The sequence below is a fragment of the Mobula birostris genome, chromosome X (assembly GCF_030028105.1).
Source record: "Mobula birostris isolate sMobBir1 chromosome X, sMobBir1.hap1, whole genome shotgun sequence".
Lineage (NCBI taxonomy): Eukaryota > Metazoa > Chordata > Chondrichthyes > Myliobatiformes > Myliobatidae > Mobula > Mobula birostris.
This window is the reverse complement of record NC_092402.1, coordinates 66,170,466-66,198,011: the sequence shown is the minus strand read 5'-3', so window position 1 is coordinate 66,198,011 and position 27,546 is coordinate 66,170,466. Positions and strand designations below refer to the sequence as shown.

At 41.7% G+C, this 27,546-nt stretch overlaps 1 protein-coding gene across 1 annotated transcript; it reads right to left on the bottom strand.

Annotated features, from left to right (window-relative positions):
* Window positions 1–8,208: 8,208 nt before the first annotated feature.
* On the bottom strand, window positions 8,209–15,321 carry LOC140191899 (tubulin alpha chain). The gene is made up of 4 exons (XM_072249740.1): window positions 15,227–15,321; window positions 13,779–14,001; window positions 13,536–13,684; window positions 8,209–13,448 (listed from the first exon to the last, which is right to left on the bottom strand). Exons 1-4 carry the CDS (start codon window positions 15,227–15,229, stop codon window positions 12,468–12,470), a joined length of 1,356 nt encoding a protein of 451 aa, XP_072105841.1. The 5' UTR covers window positions 15,230–15,321; the 3' UTR covers window positions 8,209–12,467.
* Between the last annotated feature and the right edge of the window lie 12,225 nt (window positions 15,322–27,546).

Below are 27,546 nucleotides of genomic sequence, written 5' to 3'. Positions count from 1 at the left end.
TTCAGCTTGTTTGAGTTTGAGTTGAGATGAGAGGCTTGTTGTTCAACTTATGGATGTGGCGTCAGCCAACCAGCATGGTAGAATTGGGAGAAAGTTCTAAAAAACGTAGGGTGGAGAGGTCTTGGTTGGTGGGTGGGAGCTGAGAAAAGACAGGAGGGACGATGGTGGAGGATGCCATCCCTATTGCACAAGGTGCTTTGTGCAGATGAATGGCTTTGAGGAGGAAAGACCAATACTCCCATGGGAGAGCCCATATGTTCAAGATAGATTTTGAACGACCTTCGGAAGGTGGTATGTGCTTTCACACAGACCGAGGGCCCTGCATGTGAGTTACAGACAAGTTCAAGATTTGAGCTCCACCATGCACATGTGACTGTTTAAGTATATAGGGTCCTTTTTGTTTTTTTCCTTTCTATTGTTTAATAACTGTTTGCTTAAGTTAACATTCTTAAATATACTTCCGATTAATCATCTGTTATTTCTTGCTGACAGACAATTGCCAGGGGCAGTAAATCACACAGCATTCATAGAGACTGGGGTTTGGTTTGGCGAGACATCCCAACCTCATGGATTTGGCGGAATCAAAGTACAAAGCCTGAGAAAGATGGGTTTCTTGCCACAAAATCCAGTGGCTATTAGCGAGGGGCTAACAAGCCACATTTTCCAGAGACGCCCACTAAAAGGGGTTTCAGCAGTATTCTATAGATGCCCCAATGACAATAGAGACACTGAGAAACAGATCAGGAAGCAGATTTTGGAAAGGTGCAAAAATAACAGGGTGTTGGGTTGACTTAAACTTTCCTAATATTGATTGGCATCTCTCTATACTGCAAAAGGTTTAGATGGGGTGGAAATTGTTAGGAGTCCGGGAAGGATTCTTATCACGATATGTGGACAGAAGAGAGGCCATACTGGATCTGATGCTAGGCAATGAACCCAGACAGGTGACAGATCTCTCTGTGGGTCAGCATTTCAGAGACAGTGATCACACTTGCCTGACTTTTACCATAGCCTTACAGAGAGATGGGAGCAGATGGTATAGGAAAGTATTTAATTGGGGGAGGAGGAGTTATAATGCTATTAGGCAGGAACTTGGGAGCATAAATTGGGAACAGATGTACTCAGAGAAATGTGGAGGTTGTCTTAGGGAGCACTTGCGTGGGTTCTGGATAGGTTTGTCCAGTGAGGCAGGGAAAGGATGGTAGGGTAAAGGAACCATGGTTGACAAGAGATGTGAAACATCTAGTCAAGAGGCCTACTTGAGGAAGAAAGGATGAAAGAAAGAAAGAAAGGATCGGCTTGTCTGGGAGAGTGAGGAGATAATCGATCAGAGTTACAGGGAAGTAGTCACCCCAAAGTTGCAGGAGGCGAGTAGCTAGGGGACTGTCAGGAGAAATGGAAATGTAAATAGGTATTTAGTGCAGCACACCCTGTGGCCATTCCCCTCAAAAATAAATATACAATTTAGGATACTTTTGTGGGGGATGACCTCCCAGGGGAATGCCATGGAGACCAGGTTACTGGCACTGAACATAGGTCCATAGTGCAGAAGGGAAACAGGAAGAAAGGGGAGTGGTAGTGATAGAGGAGTCAATAGTCAGGGGAACAGACAGGAGATTCTGTGGATGTGAACGGGATACCTGAATGGGATGTTGCCTCCCTGGTGACATAGTATCAGAAAATGTTGAATCCTTGAGGGTTAAGTTTAGAAACTGCAAGGGTAAAAGGACCCTGATAGCAGTTATATACAGGCCTCCCAACGGTAGCTGGGATGTGGACTACAGACTACAACGGGAAATAGAAAAGGCATGTCAAAGGGCAATGTTACGATAGTCATGGGAGATTTCAACATGCATGTCAACTGGGAAAATCAGGTTGATAATGAATCACAAGAGAGTGAATTTGTTGGATACCTAAAAGATGGCTTCTTAGAACAGTCTGAGGATCATCTCCACTGGATTGGGTGTTATGTAATAAACCGGAGGTGATTAGGTAAAAGAACCCTAAGGAGACAGTGGTCACAGTGTGAATGAGTTCAACTTGAAACTTGATAGGGAGAAAGTAAAATCTGATGTAGCAGTATTTCAGTGGAGTAAAGCAAATTCCAGTGGAATGAGAGAGGAGTTGGCCAAAGTAAATTGGAAGGAGATGCTGGCAGGGATGACAACAGAGCAGTAATGGCTTGAGTTTCTGGGAAAAATGAGGAAGGTGCAGGACAGATGTATTCCAAAAACAAAGAAATACTCAAATGGCAAAATAGTACAACCGAGGCTGACAAGGGAAGTCAAAGCTAATGTAAAAACAAAACAGAGGGCATACAACAAAGCAAAAATTAGTGGAAAGGCAGAGGATTGGGAAGCTTTTAAAAACCTATGGAGAGCAACTAAAAGAATCATTGGAAGGGAAAAGATGAAATATGAAAGCAAGTTAGTAAACCACATCAAAGTGGATAGTAAAACCTTTTTTAATTATTTAAAAAATAAAAGAGAGATGAGAGTGGATGTAGGACTACTAGGCTGGAGAAATAATAATGGGACCCAAGGAGATGGCAGATGAACTAAATGAGTATTTTACATCAGTCTTCACTGTGGAAGACACTAGTAGTGTGTCAGATGTTGAAGGGTGTGAGGGAAGAGAAATGACTGTGTTTACTATTACAAAGGAGAAGGTGCTCAAAAAGCTGAAAGACCTAAGTCACCCGGGCCAAATGAACTGCACCCTAGGGTTATGAAAGGGTTAGTGGTAGAGATTGTGGGGGGCTTTAGTAATGATCTTTCAAAAATCATTGGACTCTGGCATGGTCCCAGGGGACTGGAAAATTGCAAATGTCACTCCACTCTTTAAGAAAGGAGGAAGGCAACAGAAAGGAAATCATAGACCAGTTAGCCTGACCTCAGTGGTTGAGAAGCTGTTGGAGTCAATTTAAGTCACAAATTTATCAATCACCCCTGCTATGGTCCACTTTCTGGAGGTCCAAGACGCCGACTTCTACAAAGAAGGGATCTGTATGCTCCACAGCCGCTGGACTAAGTGTGTAAATGTAGGAAAAATAAATGTGCCAGGTTTTCTAAAATTGACTCCTTCTACCTTAGGCCACGAACTTATCAATCACGCCTCATATTCACCCCCTTCAAGTCAGTATTTCATAGATGCACCTTTGGCAGCAATTATAGCTTTGAGTCTGTGTGAATAGGTCTCTATCAGCTTTGCACATCTGGACACTGCAATGTTCCCCCATTCTTCTTTACAAAACTGCTCAAGCTCTGCCAGATTGCACGAGGATTGTGAGTGAACAGTCCTTTTCAAGTCCAGCCACAAATTCTTAATTGGATTGAGGTCTAGACTCTGACTTGGCCACTCCAGGATATTAACTTTGTTGTTTTTTAGCCATTCCTGTGTAGCTTTGCCTTTATGCTTGTGGTTATTGTCTTGTTGAATAACAAATCTTCTCCCAAGTTGCAGTTCTCTTGCAGACTGCATCAGGTTTTCCTTCAGCATTTTGTTGCATTCATTATACCCTCTGCCTTCACAAGCCTTCCAGGGCCTGCTGCAGTGAAGCATCCCCACAGCATGATGCAGCCACTACCATGCTTCACGGTAGGGATGGTGTGTTTTTGATGATGTGCTGCACTTGGATTATGTCAAACATAACATTTAGTCTGATGGCCAAAAAGTTCAACTTTGGTTTCATCAGACCATAGAACCTTCTTCCAGCTGACTTGTCTCTCACAAGCCTTCTGTCAAACTTGAGCCAAGATTTCATGTGAGGTTTTTTCAACAGTGGCTTTCTTTTTGCCACTCTCCCATAAAAGCTGCAACTGGCAAGGCACCTGGGTAAGTTTTTGTGCATGCGATCTCTCCCATCTCAGCCACTGAAGCTTGTAACTCATCCAGAGCTGTCAGAGGTCTCTTGGTGGCCTCCATCACTAGTCCCTTTCTTGCACGGTCACTCAGTTTTCGAGGATGGCTTGCTGTAGGCAGACTTACAGCTGTGACATATTCTTTCTGTTTCTTGATGATTGACTTAACTGTACTCACAAGGGATATTCAGTGATTTGGAAATCTTCTTATATTCATCTCCTGACTTGTTATTTTAAATAACCTTTTCACAGAGTTGCTTGGTGTGTTTTTTGTCTTCATGGTGTAGATTTTGCCAAGATACTGACCCCCGTCAGCAGTTGGACCTTCCAGATACAGGTGTATTTTTACTACAATCAACCAAAACACCTTGACTTGCACACAGGTCTCCAAAACCAGATCTCCATTTAACCAATTATGTGACTTCTAAAACCAATTGGTTGCAGCAGTGATGACTTGGTGTGTCATTTTAAAGGGGGGGAGGGTGGTAAATACTTATGCAATCAATTATTGTTTTATATTTGTAATTACTTTAGATCACTTTATAGAAATCTGTTTTCACTTTGCCTGTTGATGGGTGTCAAAGAAGACAAATTAAATCCACTGTGATTCAATGATGTAAAACAATAAAACATAAAAACTTCGGGGGGGGCGGTGGGTGAATACTTTTTATCAGCACTGTAATTGCTATAATGAAGTCCTCACCAAAGATATGTCAACCATTTGACCACCTCACAAGATTGCTTAGAAGATCCAGAAAAGAGGTCCTGAATTTAAATATAACATTTAAGTATTTTTTAATACCAATAATTTATGTTGTGGGCAGGTTTGGTAAAACCATAAAAATATTGATTTATTACTTTCAATTTGGGTTTTGATTGTCATAAATGCCTGTACTTTAATCACATTAGTGTTAGTGTGCATGGGGGATTTATGAGGAACTTGCCAGGGCTGAAGAGTTATGGTTATGAGGAAAGATTGGGTAGCCTGGCATTATTTTCTCTGGAACATTGGCCAAGGGTTGATTTATGGAAGAGTACAAAATTATAAGGCTTAGACTGGGTGAATGGAAGCACCAACTTCACTGAGCAGAGAGGAAAGTGGTGGTGGATTCTAATTGTAGGGAAGCCAAGGACTCTTCCCCCCTGCCCCGCCAACTTTCTGGTAGGAGGGATCTGGTACATAGAGCCAGGAAGGTTTGCCAAATTTTGAAATACTCATTGCATATAAAAAGTACTTGAATTAAGACTAGGAACTCAGCAGGAAACTGGCGTGCCTCATGGCAGCCAGAAAAGGAGAACCCCACGAGACAGTGGAACTGAAACCTGAACTAAAGCAACACTTTAAAATTGTATCACCAGACTGAAATGAACAGAAGACTTGTTGTGTTGAGCCACACTAGCTAAATTAGTTGTCATAACTTATTCAACAAGTGCAGACATTAGAAACTGCAGATGGTGGAAGGTGGAGCAATGAACTATCAGCTGGAGGAAGTTAGTGGGTCCAGCAGCTTCTGTTGTGGGGGGAGGAATGAATGTTTCAAACTGTAAGTTCCTATTCCTCCAAATTCTGCTTGACATGCTGAGTTCCTCCACCAGATTGTTGCTTATTCTGCAAATGGCTGTATACTCTACAGTGCCTGTGCAAATAAAGAACCTGAATTGTAAACAATCTAAAAAGAGTTGTGGGGACTAATTTAATGCTAGACTTAGGTTTGTTTATTTGGATCAAATTGTGTTGCTAATGCACAAACAAAAATATTTATCACAACATTTCAGTTTTTCCTATCACTGATGATCACCCAGTTTATACTGAATGAGTAAATCTGAAAATGGGTAGCAGTGCTCCTGAGGACAAAATTAGTTGGTGATCATTAATCCAGTGATCCCAGCTGCAGAGTGTAGGCATGCATTTACTCTATTGAGTGAGACCTGGATGAAATTTGACCGATTCCTTTCACAACAATTCCCCGCTGATATTTAACCAAGGGTCAGGCTCAGTGCTTGGCCAAGAGATCTCAGATTGCACTGGGCTTGCAGAAAATCTGAATAATGGCAAAAGCACCCGAGAGACAGGAAGAAAACTGGAACAACTATTGCTTTACCAAGTGTGCTTTTCCTAAGGTATCACCCCTGCTTGGGGCATAGGCAACCAACAGCAGCTCACCAGAGTCCCTAGGTATAGCCCAACTTTGAAGATCCTTCCTCTCCCAGGTATGAGGTCTTTGGAACTTCTGTAGCTCTAAGTTTTTATGGGATGAGTTGCTAGTCTCACGCCCAACCTTTCTCCTTTTGCAGCTGGGTTTGGGACCGTCCATGGTGGAGTCGAGGGCTCTCAAAGTTCATAATTCTCTAACAAAAATCCCCAATAAGGCCATTAGTTATTCAGCAGTTTTGCAATACCTGGTGTAGCTTGATCTCATGACCATGTTCCCATGCCCATCCTCTGGGTTTCCCCCCACCCCTTTTCCTTCTCCCTGGGCCTCCTGTCCCATGATCCTCTCATATCCCTTTTGCCAATCACCTGTCCAGCTCTTGGCTCCATCCCTCCCCATCTTCTCCTATCATTTTGGATCTCCCCCTCCCCACTTTCAAATCTCTTATTAGCTCTTCCTTCAGTTAGTCCTGACGAAGGGTCTTGGCCCAAAACGTCAACTATACCTCTTCCTGAAGATGCTGCCTGGCCTGCTGCGTTCACCAGCAACTTTGACGTGTGTTGCTTGATGTTCCCATCAAATGCAGTTTTCTTATTCCAACTTTGTGTATGTTCCTTTGCTCATTTAATTAATATGATTTAGATTGTGAAGTTCAATATGAAAGGTACAAATGTTGTTGCAAAGATATCAAAGGCAGGTAAACTAGATCCAGCATATGAATTATCATGACTGAACCTGCAGTAATACCATTTACCTGTATACCATTTTTAAAAATTCAGCTGCCTTCTTACATCTTTCAATTATTTTATTAAAAATTGCCTTTTCATGCTGGATACCCAGTCTGTAGGAATGTAGATCAAAGTTTATATAAAAATTATTTTAAAAGGGAAACTTAATTAAAATATGGTCCATAAATGCATAGGTTTCCCTCCCATGTTCCAAAGATGTAATGGTTAATTGGTCATTACAAATTGTCCTACAATTAGGACAAGGTTAAATAGGTGGTTAAGCCAGAAAGGCCTGTTTCCACACTATTTTAAAAAAAACTAAAATAGGTCCTTAACACATTTCACTGTTTTGATGTACATGATACAAATAAAATTGATCCTAATTTCTATTCTTTAGTAGAATTAGTAGGCAACCATTTGGTCCTCACTTGTGTTCTCTACCTTTCAGGTAGGACATATCTGATGTATCACTGTCCGTAGAGCACTGTTTCCATCAAAATGCAAGTCCCCCCCCCCCCCCCTTGAAGATTTTCAGCAACAGGGCATCCACAATTCAGTTTTAAAGATTCACCATCTACTAGTGTTGCACGAGTTCTGTACATTTCAATGACCTCATTCCATTACTGAAAAGTTTTAATAGATAGGAGTATGGAGTACTATGGTCCAAGTGCAGCAGGGAGGGAACAAGGCACAAATTAGATGGGCAGAAGGGCCCAGTTTCTGTGCTGTAGCTTCTACTGCAGTGAAAATTTGTAGGTCAACACTTAAGATGTATATAGTTGCAGTATAACCTCTTCTATTACCTACTTATTACTTTCATGTGCATGAACCCTCAAGTATCTTAGCATATTTTCTCTTCCTCCCCCCCCCCCCCCCCACAGCAGACAAGTTAATTTCTTCCTCCTCTTCCCCCCAATTAAATCTAGGCATAATATTCATTAGAAGTGTTCATATTATGGGTTAACTTCCAGTTTGTCCTCAAATGGTTTGATAACCAATTATAAAACATCAAGCCACTGCTATTAAACTTAGTATCACCAGGTACACAATAGGTAGGAAGTATTATAGAATCTGGCAGTAACAATTGATTGAATATTAATAACACAAACTTTTTGGTTGAAGGATTGACTACAGCAGTTCATGGGCTAATCCATAAACTGACAGGAGCCACTATTGAAGTTCAAGGAACCAGTTGTTCTACAGCCATGGTAGAATTAGTTCCATTGCCACAAGGGCAAGTGAAAAGTAGGAATATTTAAAATATAAATCAGTTTGGACTATAAATGACCATGGTCCAGGAGCAAAAGGTTTACTTTCAAGATAGATGGCCTCTGCCTTGCCAATTCAATTACATTTATTCAGCACTGATGCACAATGCCTAGAGTAAATTTAGATCTTACTTTTACCCAAAACTATAATTAGAGGCAAGATCAGTTTGAGAAACACAGCAAGACACCAATTGGGTAGTTCTTTTAAGCTCCTTTATTGCATCAGACATGGTTATGCATAGACACAAGCAAACATGATCACAGATCAAAGACAACCATAAAGATCATTACATACAGTGCCTTGAAAAAAGTATTCAACCCCCCACCCCCACTATTTCACATTTTAGTCATTTTCCAAGCTTCCTAACCAGAAGACCACAATCTGTATGGATTGGTGACATCTTCTGACTGACACCAGTGGACCTCAGGGATGTGCGCTTAGCCCACTGTTCTACTTTCTGTATCTGTGACTGTAGCTCAGCACAACTCCAATACCATCTAAACATTTGCTGATGATACAACCATTGTTAGTAGAATCTCATATACCAACTAGTGGACTGGTGATGGATGCAGCAAAAAAAAAAAAAAAAAAAAAAAAAAAACTTGCACTTGTCAGTAAGACAAAGAACACATACCAATTCTCAGAGGGTTCAGAAATGGGGAGAGCAAGCAGTTTCAAGTTCCTGGGTGTCAAGATTTCTGAGGGCCTAACCTGTTTCTAACTTTAACAATGCAGCTATAAAGGCAAGTCAGCAACTATACTTCATTAGGAGTCTGAAGAGATTTGGCATGACAACAAAAACTTCTATACATGTACTGTGGACAGCATTCTGCATCACTGTCTGGTATGGGAGTCAGGGGCTATTGCACAGGGTCATAAGTTTAGTCATCTCCATCATGGTCACTAGCCTACAAAGTACCCAGGCCATGTTCAAGGAGCAGTGTCTCAGAAAGGCAGTGTCCATTATTAAGGACCCCCAGCACCCAGGGCATGCCTTTTTCCTCACTTACCATCAGGTAGAACACTACCTCATTTTAATATATATATTTATTTGCTTTTGCATGATTTTTGATTCACTTATTCATACTGTTATTTCTTCTACATTCTGTATTGCATTTAACTGCTACCAAGTTAACAAACCTGATTCTAAGATCGAATGAAGAAATTCAACATCATTCAGTGACCCACTCAGTCCTAACCTGAACCCAATAGAATACCTCCGGCAAGAACTCAAGATTGCTACCCACTGACACTTTACAACTAAGCTGGCACACCTTGTGCAATTTTGCAAGGGGGTAAATGGGCTTCAGGTAGATGTTTGAAAGCAAAGGACAGTACCATTATCATGGAAAAAGATGAGATATGAACAGATGGGCTGAGTATATTCAGGAATTGTTTGAAGATGATCCAGGCCAAAAACCAGAAATTAAGAACATTGAAGGTCCAAGTACTCTAAAGTCTGAAGTTTGTAATGCAATAAATTAAGGAAAGGCAGCAGGTCCTGATAAATTAATAATAGAACAAATCATCACCCTTAAAGATCATAGAATTGGAAAAACTTACTGATTTAATCAATGACATTTATGAGACTGGAATAATACGAGAAAAAAAATCAGTATTTATCACTCTGCCTAAGAAACCTGGAGCAATAGAATGTAAACTACAAGACCAAGTTTGATGAGTCATATCACTAAGATACTTCAAAGAATTTATGACAAGAGCCAAAAGATAGATACAAGCTGAAATAGGTAAAGAATAATGTGGTTTGTGAAAGACAAAGGTACAAGAAACACAATATTGATGTTAAAGATATCAGAACAAGGTATTCAAGTGCAAAAGATTTGTTTGTTTTATCAACTACACAAAAGCATTTGATAAAGTGAAACACAGACTTCCAGCATGGCACAAATACAGCCAGCAGCATAATCAGTGAGAGCTCCCAGATGGTCTTATTTCCCCCCTAAGAAATGGTTATTTAAATAGAAAAATGTGTTTTGCAGCATGAAAGAGGGAAATGAAAGAAAAGGAAAACTGCAACAAAATCCAAAGACAAGCAATAAAACTGACTGATGGTGAGGACATTGATGATGGCACTAGCAACCAAGCTGAACATGAGGATATGGGGGCTGTTCATGCTAACATCATGGCCAAAATAGACACTTTGTTTAGACATGAAAAAAAGTGATACCTTGGATTTTCTAAAGGAGGAACTGGTGGATTTCAAAGAAATTAACTAGAAGCTGAATGCTATTGTTGGTGATTTAAAAGTATAACAGGCAGAGTTGAGGATACAGAGCAAAGGGTGGCAGAAGTGAAGGAATGAAATGCCAAAGCCAGGGAGGTTCTTTCCCTACACACTGAAACTTCAGATCATCATTCAAGCTTGACTAACAGACCTGGAAACACATTCATGCAGGAACATACATATCCATGGAATTTGAGGGGACAGGAGACATCATACAGGAATTTCTGTAAAGATTTATTGAAAGTTGTCCCTTTCTGATGCCACCCTCAGCATACAATGCTGCCATCGATCTCTTGGATCCAAACCACAAGGTTTCAACCTAAGGTCTATGGTCATCTACTTTCTGGAGTATAAAATTAGAGTTGGTGCTTCACTTTGCTTGGAAAAAAAACTAGAGACTTACTATAACAGGAAGAGAGCATTTTTTGATCAAGACTACCCAACTGAAATACATAAAAAGGCTTACTCCATCATCAGAAAGACACTTAAAAAGGGGCTCCAGTTCCAGACTCTTTACCCAGCCAAACTTAGAGTGTTTGACACTGGACAAGTCATCTACAATAATGCATCAGACACGATGGAAGACCCAAACAGCAGGGGATTTTCCCTGGACTGTCCCAGAATCATGCAGAAGCCATGGCCACAGTGAAACAGACAACTTTCCTGGGAGACAGCTGGTGCAAAATCCCACTGGGACCGAGAAACATGCCTGAAATGCATCCAGGACAAGCTAAAGGAATTTTGACACAAAGATACTGCACGAGATTTCTCAAAAATAGTGATAAAATATCCTTCAGCCAGGTCAGTAAAAAAATCACATGTACCCTAACACCAAACTACTCTAGATCTAGATTCTAAAGACCTCTGCCTAATCAGAAATCTGTACTGGGAACAAACTGCCACTAAGAATAGACTGAGAAGTGAGTCAGTTTACAAAAATCAAGAGGCGTTAGACAAGGGTGTTTTCTCCCGATTTGTTTAGTGTACAGTATTACAAAAAAATTGAGACATCTTTGGGAATCAAAGTTGGCAGTGAAAACCAATAATTTCAGATATGCAGATAACAATTGCATGTAGAGGAAGAACTACAAAACTCAATTGATATAGTTGAAGAAAGTGCAAAAATGGATCTATCTATAAATTGTAAAAAGACAATGTATGGTGATATCCAAAAAGGAGAATCCTATCTACAGGCTGAAAATGAACATGGAAGACACGTACAGAACTTTTGCTACTTAGGAAGCTGGGTGACATCAAATGGCAGGTGCAACATGGATATCAAAAGAATAGGGATGGCCCTTTACAAGAAAGTACACCTTTACGAGAATGAAGAGTATACCGAACAACACTAAACTAGGCATGACAACCCACCTCAGTACTGAAATGTTACATTTATCCAGTTATGTTATATGGATCAGAATGTTGGGACAATATCTAGAAACATGAGGAAACAAACTGAAGCAGCAGAGATGTGGTTTTTGAGGATGCAAAGAATATCATGGACAAAATGAATAGCTAAATGAGGATGTCATGAACAGAGCAAGCACAAAAAGAGAAATAATGTACAAGATCATGAAAAGGCAATGCAAGTTCATTGGACATGATTAGGAGAGAGTTAGAATGCACATTATGGGAAAGATTGAAGGGAAGAAAACAAAAAGGCAAAGACAAATGATGGAGACAGCAGCCAGAGAACTGGAAATAAATACCAATGAATTGATCCACTTGACCCAAAACAGGAGTGTGTGGGCCATGGCAGTCAAAGCTCAAACTGGGCACAATGAAATTGGCCAATCTTGCCCATCACACTGTGCAAAGCTAATGGAGACTTACCCAAAGACTACTGGCTGTACTAGCTGTGAGAGCCGGTTCAGTTAAGTACTGAGCAAATCAGATAACTACTTTTGAACAGTTAACATTTTTGAATTTTAGTTTTTCACTTCATTATTGCTTTCTGGGCTCTGCTGTGAAAGGAATGCAATTCATAAACAAAATTCTCAGTAAAACTGATAAAAATCCTTTGTAAAACTCATTAATGTGAATAAAGGATTGGGAGTTGAATACTTTTAAGGCACTGTATTCTACTGTACAGTACCAAGATGGCACCATTTCTAACACCCCGGTTGTGTAACATCACTCAATAGCCAAACACTGGAATGAACCAAGCCCAGAGCTTAAGAACATGCTTTTGTGAATTGACAGTAATGTGAAGTTAATATTCTTCCCCTTCCTCTTCCCCTTCTCCCTCCACTGAATCAACACCCACTTCTTCATAATCCTTCTCCAGAGCAGCCATATCCTCACGGGCTTCTGAGAATTCTCCTTCCTCCATACCCTCACCAACATACCAATGAACAAAGGCACGCTTGGCATACATCAGATCAAACTTGTGGTCCAGGCGAGCCCAGGCTTCAGCAATAGCTGTGGTGTTGCTCAGCATGCACACAGCACGCTGTACTTTAGCCAGGTCACCACCAGGGACCACAGTGGGAGGCTGGTAGTTGATGCCAACCTTGAAACCAGTTGGACACCAATCCACAAACTGAATGCTACGCTTGGTTTTGATAGTAGCAATGGCTGCATTGACATCTTTTGGCACCACATCACCACGATAAAGGAGGCAGCAGGCCATGTACTTGCCATGGCGTGGGTCACATTTGACCATCTGGTTAGCTGGCTCAAAGCAAGCATTGGTGATCTCAGATACTGAAAGCTGCTCATGGTAGGCTTTCTCAGCAGAGATGACTGGGGCATAGGTGGCCAATGGGAAGTGGATGCGGGGATATGGCACTAAGTTGGTCTGGAACTCTGTCAGATCAACATTCAGGGCACCATCAAAGCGGAGGGAGGCAGTGATGGAGGACACTATCTGGCTAATGAGGCGGTTCAGATTGGTGTAAGTGGGTCGCTCAATGTCAAGGTTTCTGCGGCAGATGTCATAGATGGCTTCATTGTCAACCATGAAAGCACAATCTGAGTGCTCCAGGGTGGTGTGGGTGGTTAGGATGGAATTGTAGGGCTCTACTACAGCTGTAGACACTTGGGGAGCTGGATAGATGGAGAATTCAAGCTTGGATTTCTTGCCATAGTCAACTGACAGGCGCTCCATCAGCAAGGATGTAAAGCCAGAGCCAGTGCCACCACCGAAGCTGTGGAAGACCAGGAAGCCCTGGAGGCCTGTGCATTGGTCAGCCTGTGGAAGACAAGGGTACATTTAGTCATTTGCATCCAAATACACCCTGGCACAAGTTCATTTCCAGACATCAGCACAAATACTTACCAATTTGCGGATTCTGTCCAGAACCAGGTCGATGATCTCCTTGCCAATTGTGTAATGGCCACGGGCATAGTTATTGGCTGCATCTTCTTTCCCAGTAATGAGTTGCTCAGGATGGAAGAGCTGGCGGTAAGTACCAGTACGAACCTCATCTATAGAAGAAGCAAGGTTTTTCAGTCTCAGTCATACATTATTATTATTATTATTAAGTGACTAAGAATGATGGAATAAGCAAGTGGCACCTACCTATCACAGTTGGTTCCAGGTCTACAAACACAGCTCGGGGAACATGCTTTCCTGCTCCTGTCTCACTGAAGAACGTGTTGAAGGAATCATCTCCACCTCCAATGGTCTTGTCACTGGGCATCTGACCATCAGGCTGGATGCCATGTTCCAAGCAGTACAGCTCCCAGCAGGCATTGCCGATCTGGACACCAGCCTGGCCAACGTGGATACTGATACACTCACGCTGTGGACAAGAACGGAAAATAAACCATATAATGTGCTGCAAGTGGTGCCTGACTGGGAACAGCCGGTTGCACCAATGCCAGCAGCCCAACTTGGAAAATGTAAAATTCATGCATTTAATTCAAAAAATTAAAACAGTATTTGCACATTCCGAAAATCGAAACTAATTCCTCGCCCCGTGATTTTAAACTGGGATAAGCGCATCCTTGCTAACCGGCAAAGCGATGCAGGCGCTCGCTGGAATAAACGCGTGCCCGGTCGAAACAAAGGCCGGCGGGAGGTGTAGTTCAGCAGCGCCTCCCAACGACGCACTCGCATCTGGAAAAACTGCCGTGCCCAGAATCCTTTGCGCAATGCGGCACCAATATGCCATAAGTATCCGCCATTTTACACCCAGGCTCTTTGCCGCTGATCTTTTCTAACCAGCAGGAAGATTCCTACAAACACTAGCTAAGCAGAAATACAACAGTCACTATAGTGCTGAGCAAAACAGTGCGGCTAAAGTCGATCGAGAACTACGCCGCCCAGGTAGAGCGAAATTTAACCACGCCACGGCGCTAAACTGCAATCATACACGCGGGATTATTTCAAAAAGGGATTCGGACTAAGGAAAATAATTCCGATCACGTTCAACTATCATCCTCCCAACTACTTGGTTCTTTAGACGAAGAGGGGTTTTACCCGACATGGTCACCCACCCCCGCGCTTTCACTGAGGCAAGTAAGCGTTGGCAAGGTTTCTGGCGCGCTCTAAACGCGTGCGGCTGGGAAACCCACCCAGATTTGCAGGGAAAAAAACTCACTGCCGGGGCCCCCGGGGGGGGGGGGTTTAAACTCCCTTTCGGAGAAGGGAGTATACCTACCCTCCCAACCAGCATCACAATATCTACCAGCTGCATGGTATTACATAAGGTAATACCACGCGGGAGGCCAAGGAGACCTCGTATGAGGATATAATTACGAACAAAGAATAGATTTGCTTTTTAGCAAGACTATTGTCTTAAGAATTAAGAAACGAAGGAAATAACTGGCGTAAGAGGATTTTTAACAATTATAAAAACCAATTTCTGTTACAACTTAATACTACAATCATATTTTTATAGGTAAATTACTTTCAACCAAGTTTAGCGCAATATTGATAATCGAATTTGGATAATAAAGTGTATTATTACAGTAATATGACTACCAATCTAGTCTTAACTAAAGGAGATTTCAAACAATACTTACCATATTTTTCAAATTATATTAGCTATGAAGATGAACCTACAAAAAAAAAGTGACTGTTACTTTGCTCGACAGTAACGAGTCGATATAAGTAACCGAATGAGAGATTCAGCAGAGTCTAAGTCACTTTTATATGCGAGGAGGCGGGCCCACGTGCGATTCTGTCTTGCTATTAGCTACGAGGAAGATGCGAGGCGGGAGATGATGTAAGCTAAACTTTGATTGGGTAAGTGTCCCTATTCTGAAATACGTCAGCTTTTAACGGTTCGAATCCCGCTAAGGAGGTGCCGCGCGAAAAAAAACCGCTGCAGAATGTGCTAGAAAAGGGGGCGAGTACTTCCTTTGCGTATCGTTTGAGCAAATAGTGAGATTTAAAGTAGAATCTGTTTTTTATTTCCCATCATAGTCCTGCTCCTCGAATATAATTGTAATCCTGTAAAGCCTCTTTATGTTGATTCAGGGAAGAAAACTTGAGGAAAGATATTCCAAATGAATCAGTTACTAATTCAGGTAGTTAATATCACTTATTTGTTGAAGGATGAAAGGGAAAATAAACTTAAGGGCCACTGGTAGATTTAATGTATGAACATATTAAATAATGAAATCCCTCTCTGCAGTCATCTGCATTATGGGCGTGGATGGGCGAAACTGCAGAATGCGGGCTATGAGAAAAGCAATTTGACCGAGCCTGCAGTTGTTGCAGAATTTACTTCACACCCCTATCACGTAATCTGACTCATTTTTAAAGAATGTCAAAAAGAACAGACGCTATGCCGTCTATTTGCAATTAAATTCTCGCTCTAAATCAATGTTGCTGCAGTACAAAACTTGCTAAATTGAAAATGTTTCTAAATCCACAACGCTGCGAGATTTTAGTGTAGGTTACATAAAAATGGAGGTATGGGATGAAAATCTGCGCGCTTTCCTTGTCTTCCTTTAACAAAGAGGAGACATTTTTTGGTGAGTTAATAAGGCAGCGTTGTGTATTATCCTTTTGGTTCAGTGGTAGCAACAATCGATTCTGAATCAGATTTCGGATCTCAGAACCATTGTAAAGCTTTAAAGATGGAATCTCGAACACCTCGAACTATAAAATTAGATAGATGAACCGTCAATTATTAAAATAACCTTTTTGGATTTTGTATCTAAGAATCATAAAGATCTATTTCCCGTGAAGATTATTTCAAACTTACGTGTCATTAGTCCACTGTACATGTGTACATTGTGGCATATATATAGGAAGTTTTGTTTTATTGTATTTTATTCCTTGCACGTGTATGTTGGGATCATAAGAGATGCCTTGAAACTTCATTGGAGTATCACAGTGCGGCTTTTGGGCAAAAAAAATCGTGCGTTACAAATTGGTTAAGAGCTGTATGAGAAAGAAGTAAGATTGTGAACGAGGGAAATGCAGCAGACAATCTCTATCGGTGCTTTCGATAAGATACATCACACTAAGTTGCTTCAGAGGATAGACGATAGCGCTTAATAGAAATACATTGAATTTCAAATTGGCTACAGTCTTGCACCTGCTTTTTCTCAAAAATATATTTTTGCTCATAACATTTATATATGTATAATACAATATATTGAAATAATTATCATTCATAGTGCAACATATTTTTATGTCCAGCACAAGGTATTTAGGATGTTTTCTCTACTTACATGCAATGTTAATTTGACACTATTTAATTATTTCCCTTACAGGCATTTCAATAAATCAACTAGAGGGTTTCAGCCCTTAATTTACAATGGTGGGAGGGTCCCAAGCTATAAGTATTCTGCTTGGCCGCTCTATGGCAGCTGCACAAATTTTAGCATATTTCTCAGTGCAATATCTTGTACTTGGGAATGAGATGGTCTGTGACATTCAGTCAAGGGCATTTCCTTGCAATGCAAAGCCAGCAGGTTTCAGCCAGACCCAAAGGCATCTTTCATTGAGTTGATAATCTTTCAGCAGCAGCAGCTGGTGTTTGTCTTACTGTCCCTTAGTGTTATGCAGCTGTTTGGGACAATAAAGACCATTGACCTCAACAGAGACGATTGCATCCCTTTCTGGACCTCTGCAAATGTGCATTTCAGGAGGAGATGGATGATGGTGTCACTCTCATTGGTACCACCTTAAAGGCAGTGTATACTGGAGAGCTGCGGAAAATGGGGAGTGGCTTTCTCACCATTAGCTAAGTAAGACCTTAATGCTTATTTGTGAATTCTAATGATATGGCATTCTGCCATATGATCTTGGCAGTGTGCTCAGGGCACTATCTGACAGGATTCACTATTTCCCCTCTCCTGTGAAGCATTGAGGACATTTCATGCAGAAGATTATCTGGATGACTTGTGATGAGTGTTTTATTGCAGAAACCTCTCAGGTGATGTAGTATGGTCCAATTGAATGGAACCCTCTACAGTAATGCAGCTTCTGGTCAAAGCTTCTACAAATATGTAAGGAAAAAAGATTGGCAGAAGTTAATGAGTCCCAGACAGAAGAGAAAATACACAGGAAATCAAAGTTCAAGGTAGATATACATCACCATATACTGCCTGAAGATTCATTTTCTGGCAGTCATTCACAGTTAATGCAAAGAAAACACTAGAATTGATGAAGAACTACTCACGAACAAAGACAACAAACAGCAAGTGTGCAAAAGACAAGTTGAGCAAATATAAAAAGAAGAACAAATAAGAATAATAAATAATTAACAAATAATATTGAGACCATGAATTGTGGAATCCTTGAAAGTGAGACCATAGGTTGTAGAATCAGTTCAGTGTTGGGGTGAGTGAAGTTATCCATTGTGGTTCAGGGGGGTAATAATGCGATAGGTCTCTACTTTTGGAGTAATATTGAATGGTGTATTTGTGAACTGATGCACTGAGGAGAGGTCAAAAGTCAAAGGTAAATTTGATATCAAAGTACATATATGTCACCGTGTTGGCACATGGCCAAGTGGTTAAGGCGTCAGTCTAGTGATCTGAAGGTCGCTAGTTCGAGCCTCAGCTGAGGCAGCATGTGTCCTTGAGCAAGGCACTTAACCACACATTGCTCTGTGACGACACCAGTGCCAAGTTGTATCGGCCCTAGTGCCCTTCCCTTGGACAACATCGGTGGCGTGGAGAGGGGAGACTTGCAGCATGGGCCACTGTCGGTCTTCCATACTACCTTGCCCAGGCCTGTGCCCTCGAAACCTACCAAGGCGCAAATCCATGGTCTCATGAGACTAACGGATGCCTATTATTATATGTCACCATATACTACCTTGAAATCTGTTTTTGCAGGTGTTTACAGGAAAGTAAATACAATAGAATTTATGAAAAACTATACATAAACAAAGACAAACAAATAACTGATGACAAAATAATAACTCATAGCAAAAGAAGACAAATCATTGCAAATAATAAAAAAAAGTAAATAAGTAATACTGGGAACATGAGTTGTAGAGTCCTTGAAAGTAAATCAATAGGCTGTGGAGTCAGTTCAATGTTGTGGTGAGTGAAGTTATCCACTCTGGTTCAGGAGCCTGATAGTTATAGGGTAATAACTGTTCCTGTAGCTGTAGTATGTGACCTGAGGCTCCTGTATCACTTCTTTGATGGCAGCAGCAAAAAGCGATAATGGCCTGGATAGTGGCGGTCTTTGATGATAGATACTGCTTTCCTGCAACAGCACCCCTTGTAGATGTGCTCAGTGGTGGGAAGAGCTTTACCTGTGATGGTCTGAGATGTATGTACTACCTTTTGAAGGCTTCTTCATTTAAGAGCATTGGTGTTTCCATACCAGGCCATGATGCAACCAGTCAGTATACTCTCCACCGTGCAACTATAGAAGTTTGTCAAAGTTTTAGATGACATGCCAAATCTTCACAAACTTCTAAAAAAGTAGAGGCACTGCCTTGTCATTCTTTGTAATGACACTTATGTGCTGGATCTAGGACAGATCCATTGAAATGAATCCAAATGGTATGTTGCCTCCCTGGTGCCAGAATCAGGGATGTCTCGGATCGGGTCTGTGACATTCTCAAGGGCGAGGGTAAGCAGCCAAAACTCTTGGTACATATTGGCAGCAAGGATATAGATAAACAAGGTAAGGAGGTCCCAAAGGGAGATTTAGGGAGCTCAGTGGAAAGTTGAGAAACAGGACATCCAGGGTAGCAGTCACTGGATTGCTGCCTGTGCCACACGTTAGTGAGGGTAAGAGTAGGATGACTTGGCAGGTGAATGGATGGCTGATGAACTGGTGCAGAGGGCAGGGGTTCAGATGCATTGGGATCTCTTCTGGGGAAGGTACAAACTGTGAAAAAGGGACCAGTTACACATGAACCTGAGGGGGACCAATATCCTTGCGGACAGGTTGGCTCGGATTGTTCGGTGGGTTTAAACTAATTTGGCAGGAGGATGGGAACCAGAGTGATAGTGCTGAAGGTGAGGCAATGATAATCAAATTCACCCCTAAAATTTGAATAGGAGATGCTAAAGTCAATTGTATCAGTATTACAGTGGAGTACAGTAAAGGAAATTACAGAAGCTTGGGAGAGGAGTTGACCAGAATTGATTGGAAAAGAACACTGGCAGGGATGATAGCAGAGCAGCAATGGTTGGAATTTCTGAAAGCAATTCGGAAGGCACAGGATATATGTATATCCCAAAGAGGAATAAGTATTGTAAAGGAAAGATGACAAGAAAAGTCAAAGCCAATATAAAAGCCAAAGAGAGGGCATATAATAGAGCAAAAATTAGTGAGAAGTTAGAGGATTGGGAAGCTTTTAAAATCCAAAAGAAGACAACTAGAAAAGTTATTAAGAATGTAAAGGTGGAACACACAAGTAAGCTAGCCAATAATATTAAAGAGGATACCAAAAGTTTTTTCAGCTATATAAAGTATAAAAGAGAGGCAAGAGTGAATATTGGACTGCTGGAAAATGATGCTAGAGAGGTAGTGATGGGGGGACAAGGAAATGGTGGACAAACTGAATAAATATTTTGCATCAGTCTTCACTGTGAAAGACACTAGCAGTGCAGTGGAAATTCCGAGTGTCAGGGGTCATGAATTGTGTGAAGTTCTTGGGGAAACTGCAAGGTCTGAAGGTAGATAAGTCACCTGGACCAGACGGGTACACTCCAGGGTTCTGAAAGAGGTGGCTGAAGAGATTGTGGAGGCATTAGTAATGATCTTTAAATATACATCTTCAAGAATCACTAGATTCTGGAATAGTTCCAGAAGAATGGAAAAGTGGAAGTGTCACACCATTTTTCAAGAAGGGAGAGAGACAGAAGAAAGGAAATTATAGGCCAGTTAGTCTGATCTCAGAAGTTGGGAAGATGTCGGAGCTGATTGTTAAGGATGTGGTTTCAGGGTACTTGGAGACACATGATAGAGTACGCCGTGGTCAGCATGGTTTCCTCAAGAGAAAATCTTGCCTGACAAATCTGTTGGAATTCTTTGAAGAAATGGCAAGCAGGATACACAAATTGGTTGATGTTGTGTACTTGGATTTTCAGAAGGCCTTTAACAAGGTGCCACACATGAGGCTGCTTAACAAGTTAAGAGCCCATAGTATTACAGGAAAGGTACTAGCATGGATTGGCTGATTGGCAGGAGGCAAAGAGTGGGAATAAAGGGAGTCTTTTATGGTTGGTTGCTAGTGACTAGTGGTGTTCCACAGGGGTCTGTGTTGGAACTGATTCTTTTTACATGAAATGTCAATAATTTGGATGGTAGAAAGTTTGCAGATGATACGAAGTTAGGTGGAGGGGCAGGTAGTGTTGAGGAAGCAGAGAGGCTACAGAAGGATTTAGACATTAGGGAAATGGTCAAGGAAGTGGAAGATGGAATACAGTGTCAGGAAGTGTACAGTCATGCACTTTGGTAGAAGAAATGAAAGGGTTGACTATTTTCTAAATGGAGAGAAAATATAAAAAATTTGAGCTGCAAAGGGTTGAGTCTGTAGTGAAGAAGGCAAATGCGATGTGAGGACTAGGATATAAAAGCAAGGCGTAATGTTGAGACTTTATAAAGCACCGGTGAGGCCTCACTTGGAGTATTGTGAGCAGTTTCGGGCCCCTTATCTTAGAAAGGATGTGCTGAAACTGGAGAGAGTTCAAAGGAGGTTCACAAAACTGATTCTAGGATTGAATGGCTTGTCATATGAAGAGCATTTGATGGCTCTGGGCCTGTCTTCACTGGAATTCAGAAGAATGAGGGGTGACCTCATTGAAACCTATTGAATGTTGAAGGCCTTGATAGGTTGGACGTAGAGAGGATGCTTCCTATGGTGGGGGAATCTCAGACCAAAGGACACAGCCTCAGAATAGAGGGACATCCTTTTAGAACGGAGATGAGGAAGAATATCTTGAGGGAGCAGTGAATCTGTGGAATTCATTGTCACAACTGTGGAGGCCAAATCTTATGTATATTTAAAGCAGAGGTTGATAGATTCTTAATTGGTTAGGGCATGAAGGGATACGGGGGAAGGCAGTAGATTGGGGTTGAGAGGTGAAATGGATCAGCCATGGTGAAATGACTGAGCAGACTGGATAGCCAAATGGCCTAATTCTGCTTCTATATCTTATGGTCTTATAAATGATAACACCGAGAAATTTAAATTTACTGATGTTCTCCACCTCTGATACCCTCATGAGATGGTCATTGAGGCAGGTTACCACGTTCTTCTTGGGCACCGGTATGATTGAAGCCTGCTTGAAGCTGGTGGATACCCTGGACTGGGAAAACGAGAGGTTAAAGATATCAGTAAACACTCCAGCCAGTTGATTAGCATAGGTATTCAATGCTCAACTAGGTACACCATCTGTGCCAGATGTTTTCTGTGAGTTCACCCTTCTGAAGGATGCTCTCATATCAGCCTCAGAGATTGAAGTCACAGGGTCATTGGGAGCTGTGGAAGTTTGTGAAAATGCCTCCATGTTCTATAAGACCATAAGACATTGGAGCAGAATTAGGCCACTTGGTCTATCGAGTATGCTCTGCCATTTCGTTATGATCTATTTCCCTCTCAATCCCATACCCCTGCCTTCTCCCCATAACATTTGACACCCTGACTAATCAATAACCAATCAACCTCCACCTTAAGTACACTCAATTACCTGGCCACCACAGCCGCCTGTGGCAACAAATTCCACATATTTACCACCCTTTGGATAAAGGAATTCCTCCTCATCTGTTCTCAATGGACATCCTTCTATTTTAAGGCTTCGCCCTCTGGTCCTAGATTCCCCCACCATAGGAAACATCCTCTGCACATCCACTCCATTTAGGCCTTTCAACATTTGGTAGGTTTCAATGAGATCTCCTTCGTTCTTCTAAATTCCAGCGAGGACAGGCCCAGGGTCATCAATAAGCCTTTCATTCCCGTGATCATTCTCATGAACCTCCTCTGAACCCTCTCCAATGTCAGTACATCCTTTCTTAAATAAGGGGCTCAAAATTCCTCATAATACTCCAAGTGAAGCCTCACCAGTGCCTCATATAGCCTCAGCATTACATACATCCTTACTTTTATATTCTAATCCTCCCAAAAGGAATGCTAACATTGGCGAGGAAGGCAAATGCATCGATTCAGTCTGCAAATTAACCTTCAGGGAATCCTGCAAGAGGACTCCCAAGTCCATTTGCACTACAGATTTTTGAATTGTCTCCCTGTTTAGAGAATAGTCTATGCTTTTATTCCTTCTACCAAAGTGCATGACCATACACTTCATGACACTGTATTCCATCTACCACTTCTTTGCTCTTTTATCTAATCTGTCCAAGTACTTCTGCAGCCTCCCTGCTTTTGCAACACTACCTGCCCCATCACTCACCTTTGTACCATCCACAAACTTGGCCACAAAGCTATCAATTCTGTCATCCAAGTCATTGACCTACATTGTAAAAAGAAGCGATCCCAACACTGGCCCCTGCAAAACACCACTAATCACCGGTAGCTAACCAGAAAAGTCTCCCTTAATTCGCACTCCTTGCCTCCTGTCAAATCAACTAATGTTCTATCCATGTTAGTGTGTTTCTTGTAATACTATGTGTTCTTATTAAGCAGCCTCATGTACAGCATGTTGTCAAAGGCCTTCTGAAAATCCAAGTACACAACATCCGTGGTTCTCCTTTGTCTATCCTTCTTGTTTTGTTAGGCAAGATTTTCCCTGAAGGAAACCATGCTCAGCCTGGCCTATTTTATCACGTGCCTTAAGGTACCCCAAAACCATATCCTTTACAATCGACTCCAACATCTTCCCAACCATTGAGGTCAGGCTAACTGCCTTATAATTTCCTTTCTTTAGCCTCCTTCCCTTCCTGAAGAATGGAGTGACATTTGAAATTTTCCAGTCTTCTGGAACCATTCTGGAATCTAGTGATTCTTGAAAGATCATTACTAATGCCTTCACAATCTCTTCAGCTACCTCTTTCTGAGCCCTGCGTGTAGTCCAACTGCTCCAGGTGACTTATCTACCTTCTGAGCTTTCAGTTTCCCAAGCACCTTCACCTTAGTAATAGCAATTGCATTCACTTCTGCCTCCGGCACTCTTGAATGTCTGGTATACTGCTAGTGTCTTCCACAGTGAAGACGGATTCAAAATAGGATCTAGTGCTTTCCCAGCGTGTATGCCGAATGAATTCTTCTCAGGTTTTCAGCCAGGTACAGGTCTCGATTTTAACAGCTGTTTCGATGACAAACTCTGCCATCTTCATCAGGGATGATGCCTGAGCATGTCTAGTCCAGTGGTTTTTATACCACTGTCGTCCATCCCTCCGAATTGGTTAGTCCTCATCCGATCAGGTTTCCATTGTCCCACCTTGTTTACAATCAAATTCGAATTCTTACTGAGAGCAAGACCTTCATCTTTGTTAAAATTCTTTTCCTCTAGTTTTATTTCAGTGGCTACCTTCACCAGGCGGTCCCAAAAGCATGGCACAGTAGTTTTGTGCCATCGAAGTCAATCCTATGACCATTGCGAATGCAGTGTTTTGCTACCATAGATTTCTCTGGGTAACCGAAACGGATACACCTTCTGTGCTCCTTGATGTGGCTTACTGTCAGGAAGGAGGTACAGAAGCCTGAAGGCACGCACTCAGTGATTCAGGAACAGCTTCTTCCCCTCTGCCATCTGATATCTAAATGGACATTGAACCTATGAACACCAACTCACAGCTTTTATCATTTTGCACTATTTTAAATTAACTCTTTAATATGTGTATATTTACTGTAATTGGTTTATTTTTTCTATATTTATCATGTATTGCATACTTCTGCTGCCCCTAAGTCAACAAATTTCATGAAATATGCCAGTGATATTAAGCTTGGTTCTAATTCTGATTCTGATTCTGATTCAGTCCTGTATCTGTCACCCTTTTCAATTTTGTCTCCCTGTTACACTGCAACTCATCCCAATGACTGCAATTTTGCCCTATCATCTGCCTGTCCTTCCTGACAGTCTCACTACACTCTGCTTATAAACCAACAGCCCTATCCTCAGTCCTATCACTCCATTTTCCTTCCCCCTGCCCAGTTAGTTTAAACCCTCCCCAAAAGCTCTGGCAAACCTGCCCGTAAGGATATTGGTCCCCCTCGGGTTCAGGTGTAACTCATTCCTTTTGTTCAGGTTGTATCTTCCCAGAAGTGATCCCAATGATCCAGAAATCTGAAATCCTAGCCCCTGCACCAGTTTCTCTGTCACACATTCATCTGCTAAATCATTCTGTTCTTACCCTCACTGGTATGTGGCACAGGCAGCAATCCAGAGACTGCTCCCCTGGAGGTCTTGCTTTTCAGCTTTCTACCTTGCTCCTTAAATTGTCTCTTCAGGACGTCCTCGCTTTTCCTCCCTATGTCATTGGTGCCAATATGTACCAAGCCTTCTGACTGCTCACCCTCCCCCTTTAGAATGTCATGGACCCCATCCAAAACGTCCCTGACCCTGGCACCTGGGGGGGGGGGCAACATATCATCCAGGTCTACTGTGTCCACAAAATCTCATGCCTACTCCTCTAATTACAGAATCCCTTATCACTACTGCAGTCCTCTTCTCTTCCCCCATCCTTTCTCAGCCACAGTGCCAGACTCGGTGCCAGAGACCCGGTCGCTGTAGGTTGTGTAGTTGGTCCCCAGTAGGTTGTCCCCCTCAACAGTATACTTATTATTGAGGGTGATGGCCAAAGGGGTACTCCATACTTGCTGCCCATTTCTCTTCCCTCTTCTGACCATTGTTCTGTTGGTCAAAGTGAGCAGAAGATGAGTTGATCTCACCTGGGAGTGAAACCTTGTTGTCACTTATGTCACTTGGTTTTACTTTGTAGAGAGGTGATAGCACTCAAGCCATCCACAGCTGTCGAGCATGCTTCAGTGATTCAAGTTTGATCCAGAATTGCCACTTCGTAAGTGAGATGGCCTTCCAGAAGTCTTACCTCTTGTACATTACTTGGTCGCCAGCCTGAACGCCACCAATCTACCCTCAGCAGATTGCGAATCTCTTGGCTCATTCAAGAGTTTTGGTTGGAGAAGTGTCTGAATGATTTTGTGAGGACACACTCTTCCACAAGTTCCTTTGTAAAGTTTGTGACAACCGTGATGTATTCATTCAGATCCTCTGATGAATCTTTGAATCTGGCTCAGTCCACCGATTCGAAGCATTCTAGGATTGGAGTCCAGAGACCGAAATGGAGTCTAGAGATGGAACGATAGGCATTCCTGATCATGGTGTACAGGGATGGAGTGTGTTGGGACCCCTGGTGCAGCAGGTGGTATGTTGATGATAATTGGGCAGTGGTTTCTTCAAGCAAGCCAATTCAAAGTCTATGGCAATTATGTGAAAGGCATCAGGGTAGGCTGTTTCTTGTTTGCTAATCCCAGCACTGAGTACAATGGATTCAGGTTAATTGGGACTCATCTGGTCCAATTAAGTGGATATCTGAATTAGCTGAAGTTTCATGGAAATAGTTAAAAAGATATTAAAAAAGTCAAACTACTGTTCCTAAATGAAATACAGAACAAAGTGGAACACTACCAAAACTACTACAGTGCTAAAAACTGTGTGTTAATTCCTAATAGTTATCGATGGAGGAATTAATCCACTGTGCGCTGCTGTGTTCTTTTGATTGACTAAAAGAACAAAATCTGTATTGACTTACTGCTTATTTCTCACCAACTATTAGTGACAAAAATCACCGCTTTTTGAACATAAGCATGAATGCGCAACTGACACTAGTTAAAAACAGTTCAGCAACAGTCTCCTGCCCCAATTAAGCAGCATCGTGCCCCAAATAAACAAAGGGAATCCCAGCTATTTTCTTGATTAGTTTTTGTCCTTTAAGAGTTGTCCCAAATAAGCGGCTGTCCCGATTAACTGATCGCCCAGTTAGCCAAAATCCACTGTATGTTGAATACTTGCTTAACATCTGCCTTTAGTGGTATGTAAACTGCAGTCAGGCTTACGGAGAGGAGAACTGTCTCAGTAAGTATAATGGATGGCATTTAAACATTAGATGTTCCAGGTTGGGAGAACAAGAGTGTGGGAAGACTGGTATGTCTGGGCATCACAAAATGTTCATCATGAAACAAAAATCCTCACCTTTTGCCTTCCTTGAATGTTCTGCAGGTCATTCATCCGGTAGATCAACAACCCTTCAGGTGTGATCACTTTATTCAGTGTGTCTTGAGTGAACCATGTCTCAGTGAAACAGAACACAGCAATTCCTTATTTCCCTCTGATACAGCGATCTTACCCTTGGATTTTCTATCTTGTTCTCCAGTGACTGTACATTAGCTGACAAGATTCTGGGTGGAGGAAGTTTTACACTCTGATGTTTAAGTCTTGCTTGAAGTCCTCCCTGCAAAGAAATTGAACAAATAAGTTGTATCTATATGAAAACAAAAAAAAAAATCTCCTGGAAACTGTGAACTAGGAGCTGAAAGAAATTAGCATTAACAAAATGTATTGGAGTAATTAATGGCAGTAAAATGGAGAGCAATTTAATTCCCCATTAAAGCCAATAAGAAATTTACATGTTTCAATTAATTTGGATAATATTTGCCTGCCTAGGGTACCCAGAAGCAATACAGGACTAAAATGAGAAATCACTTCATCCAGTGAGCGTAAAATCTTTAGAATTTTCTACCTCAGAGGACTGTGGAGTCTCAGTATAAAGAGGGATTAAGGGATTTGTGAATTTTAAAGGAATCAGAGGTTAGTGCAGGAAAGACTGAGATGAAAGATTAGCCATGGTCATATTGAATGGCAAGGCAGGTACATGAAATTGAATGGCATACTCCTCCTTCTATTTCTTATGTTCTTAAAACTGGTTATTTTGCAACATA

Excerpts from the sequence above, each read along its gene's own strand:
- LOC140191899 (XM_072249740.1), bottom strand. Across the intron at positions 13,685-13,778 it reads CCTGGAACCAACTGTGATAG|ATGAGGTTCGTACTGGTACT; the intron begins GTAGGTGCCACT and ends CTTCTTCTATAG. Across the intron at positions 13,449-13,535 it reads TGGACAGAATCCGCAAATTG|GCTGACCAATGCACAGGCCT; the intron begins GTAAGTATTTGT and ends TGTCTTCCACAG.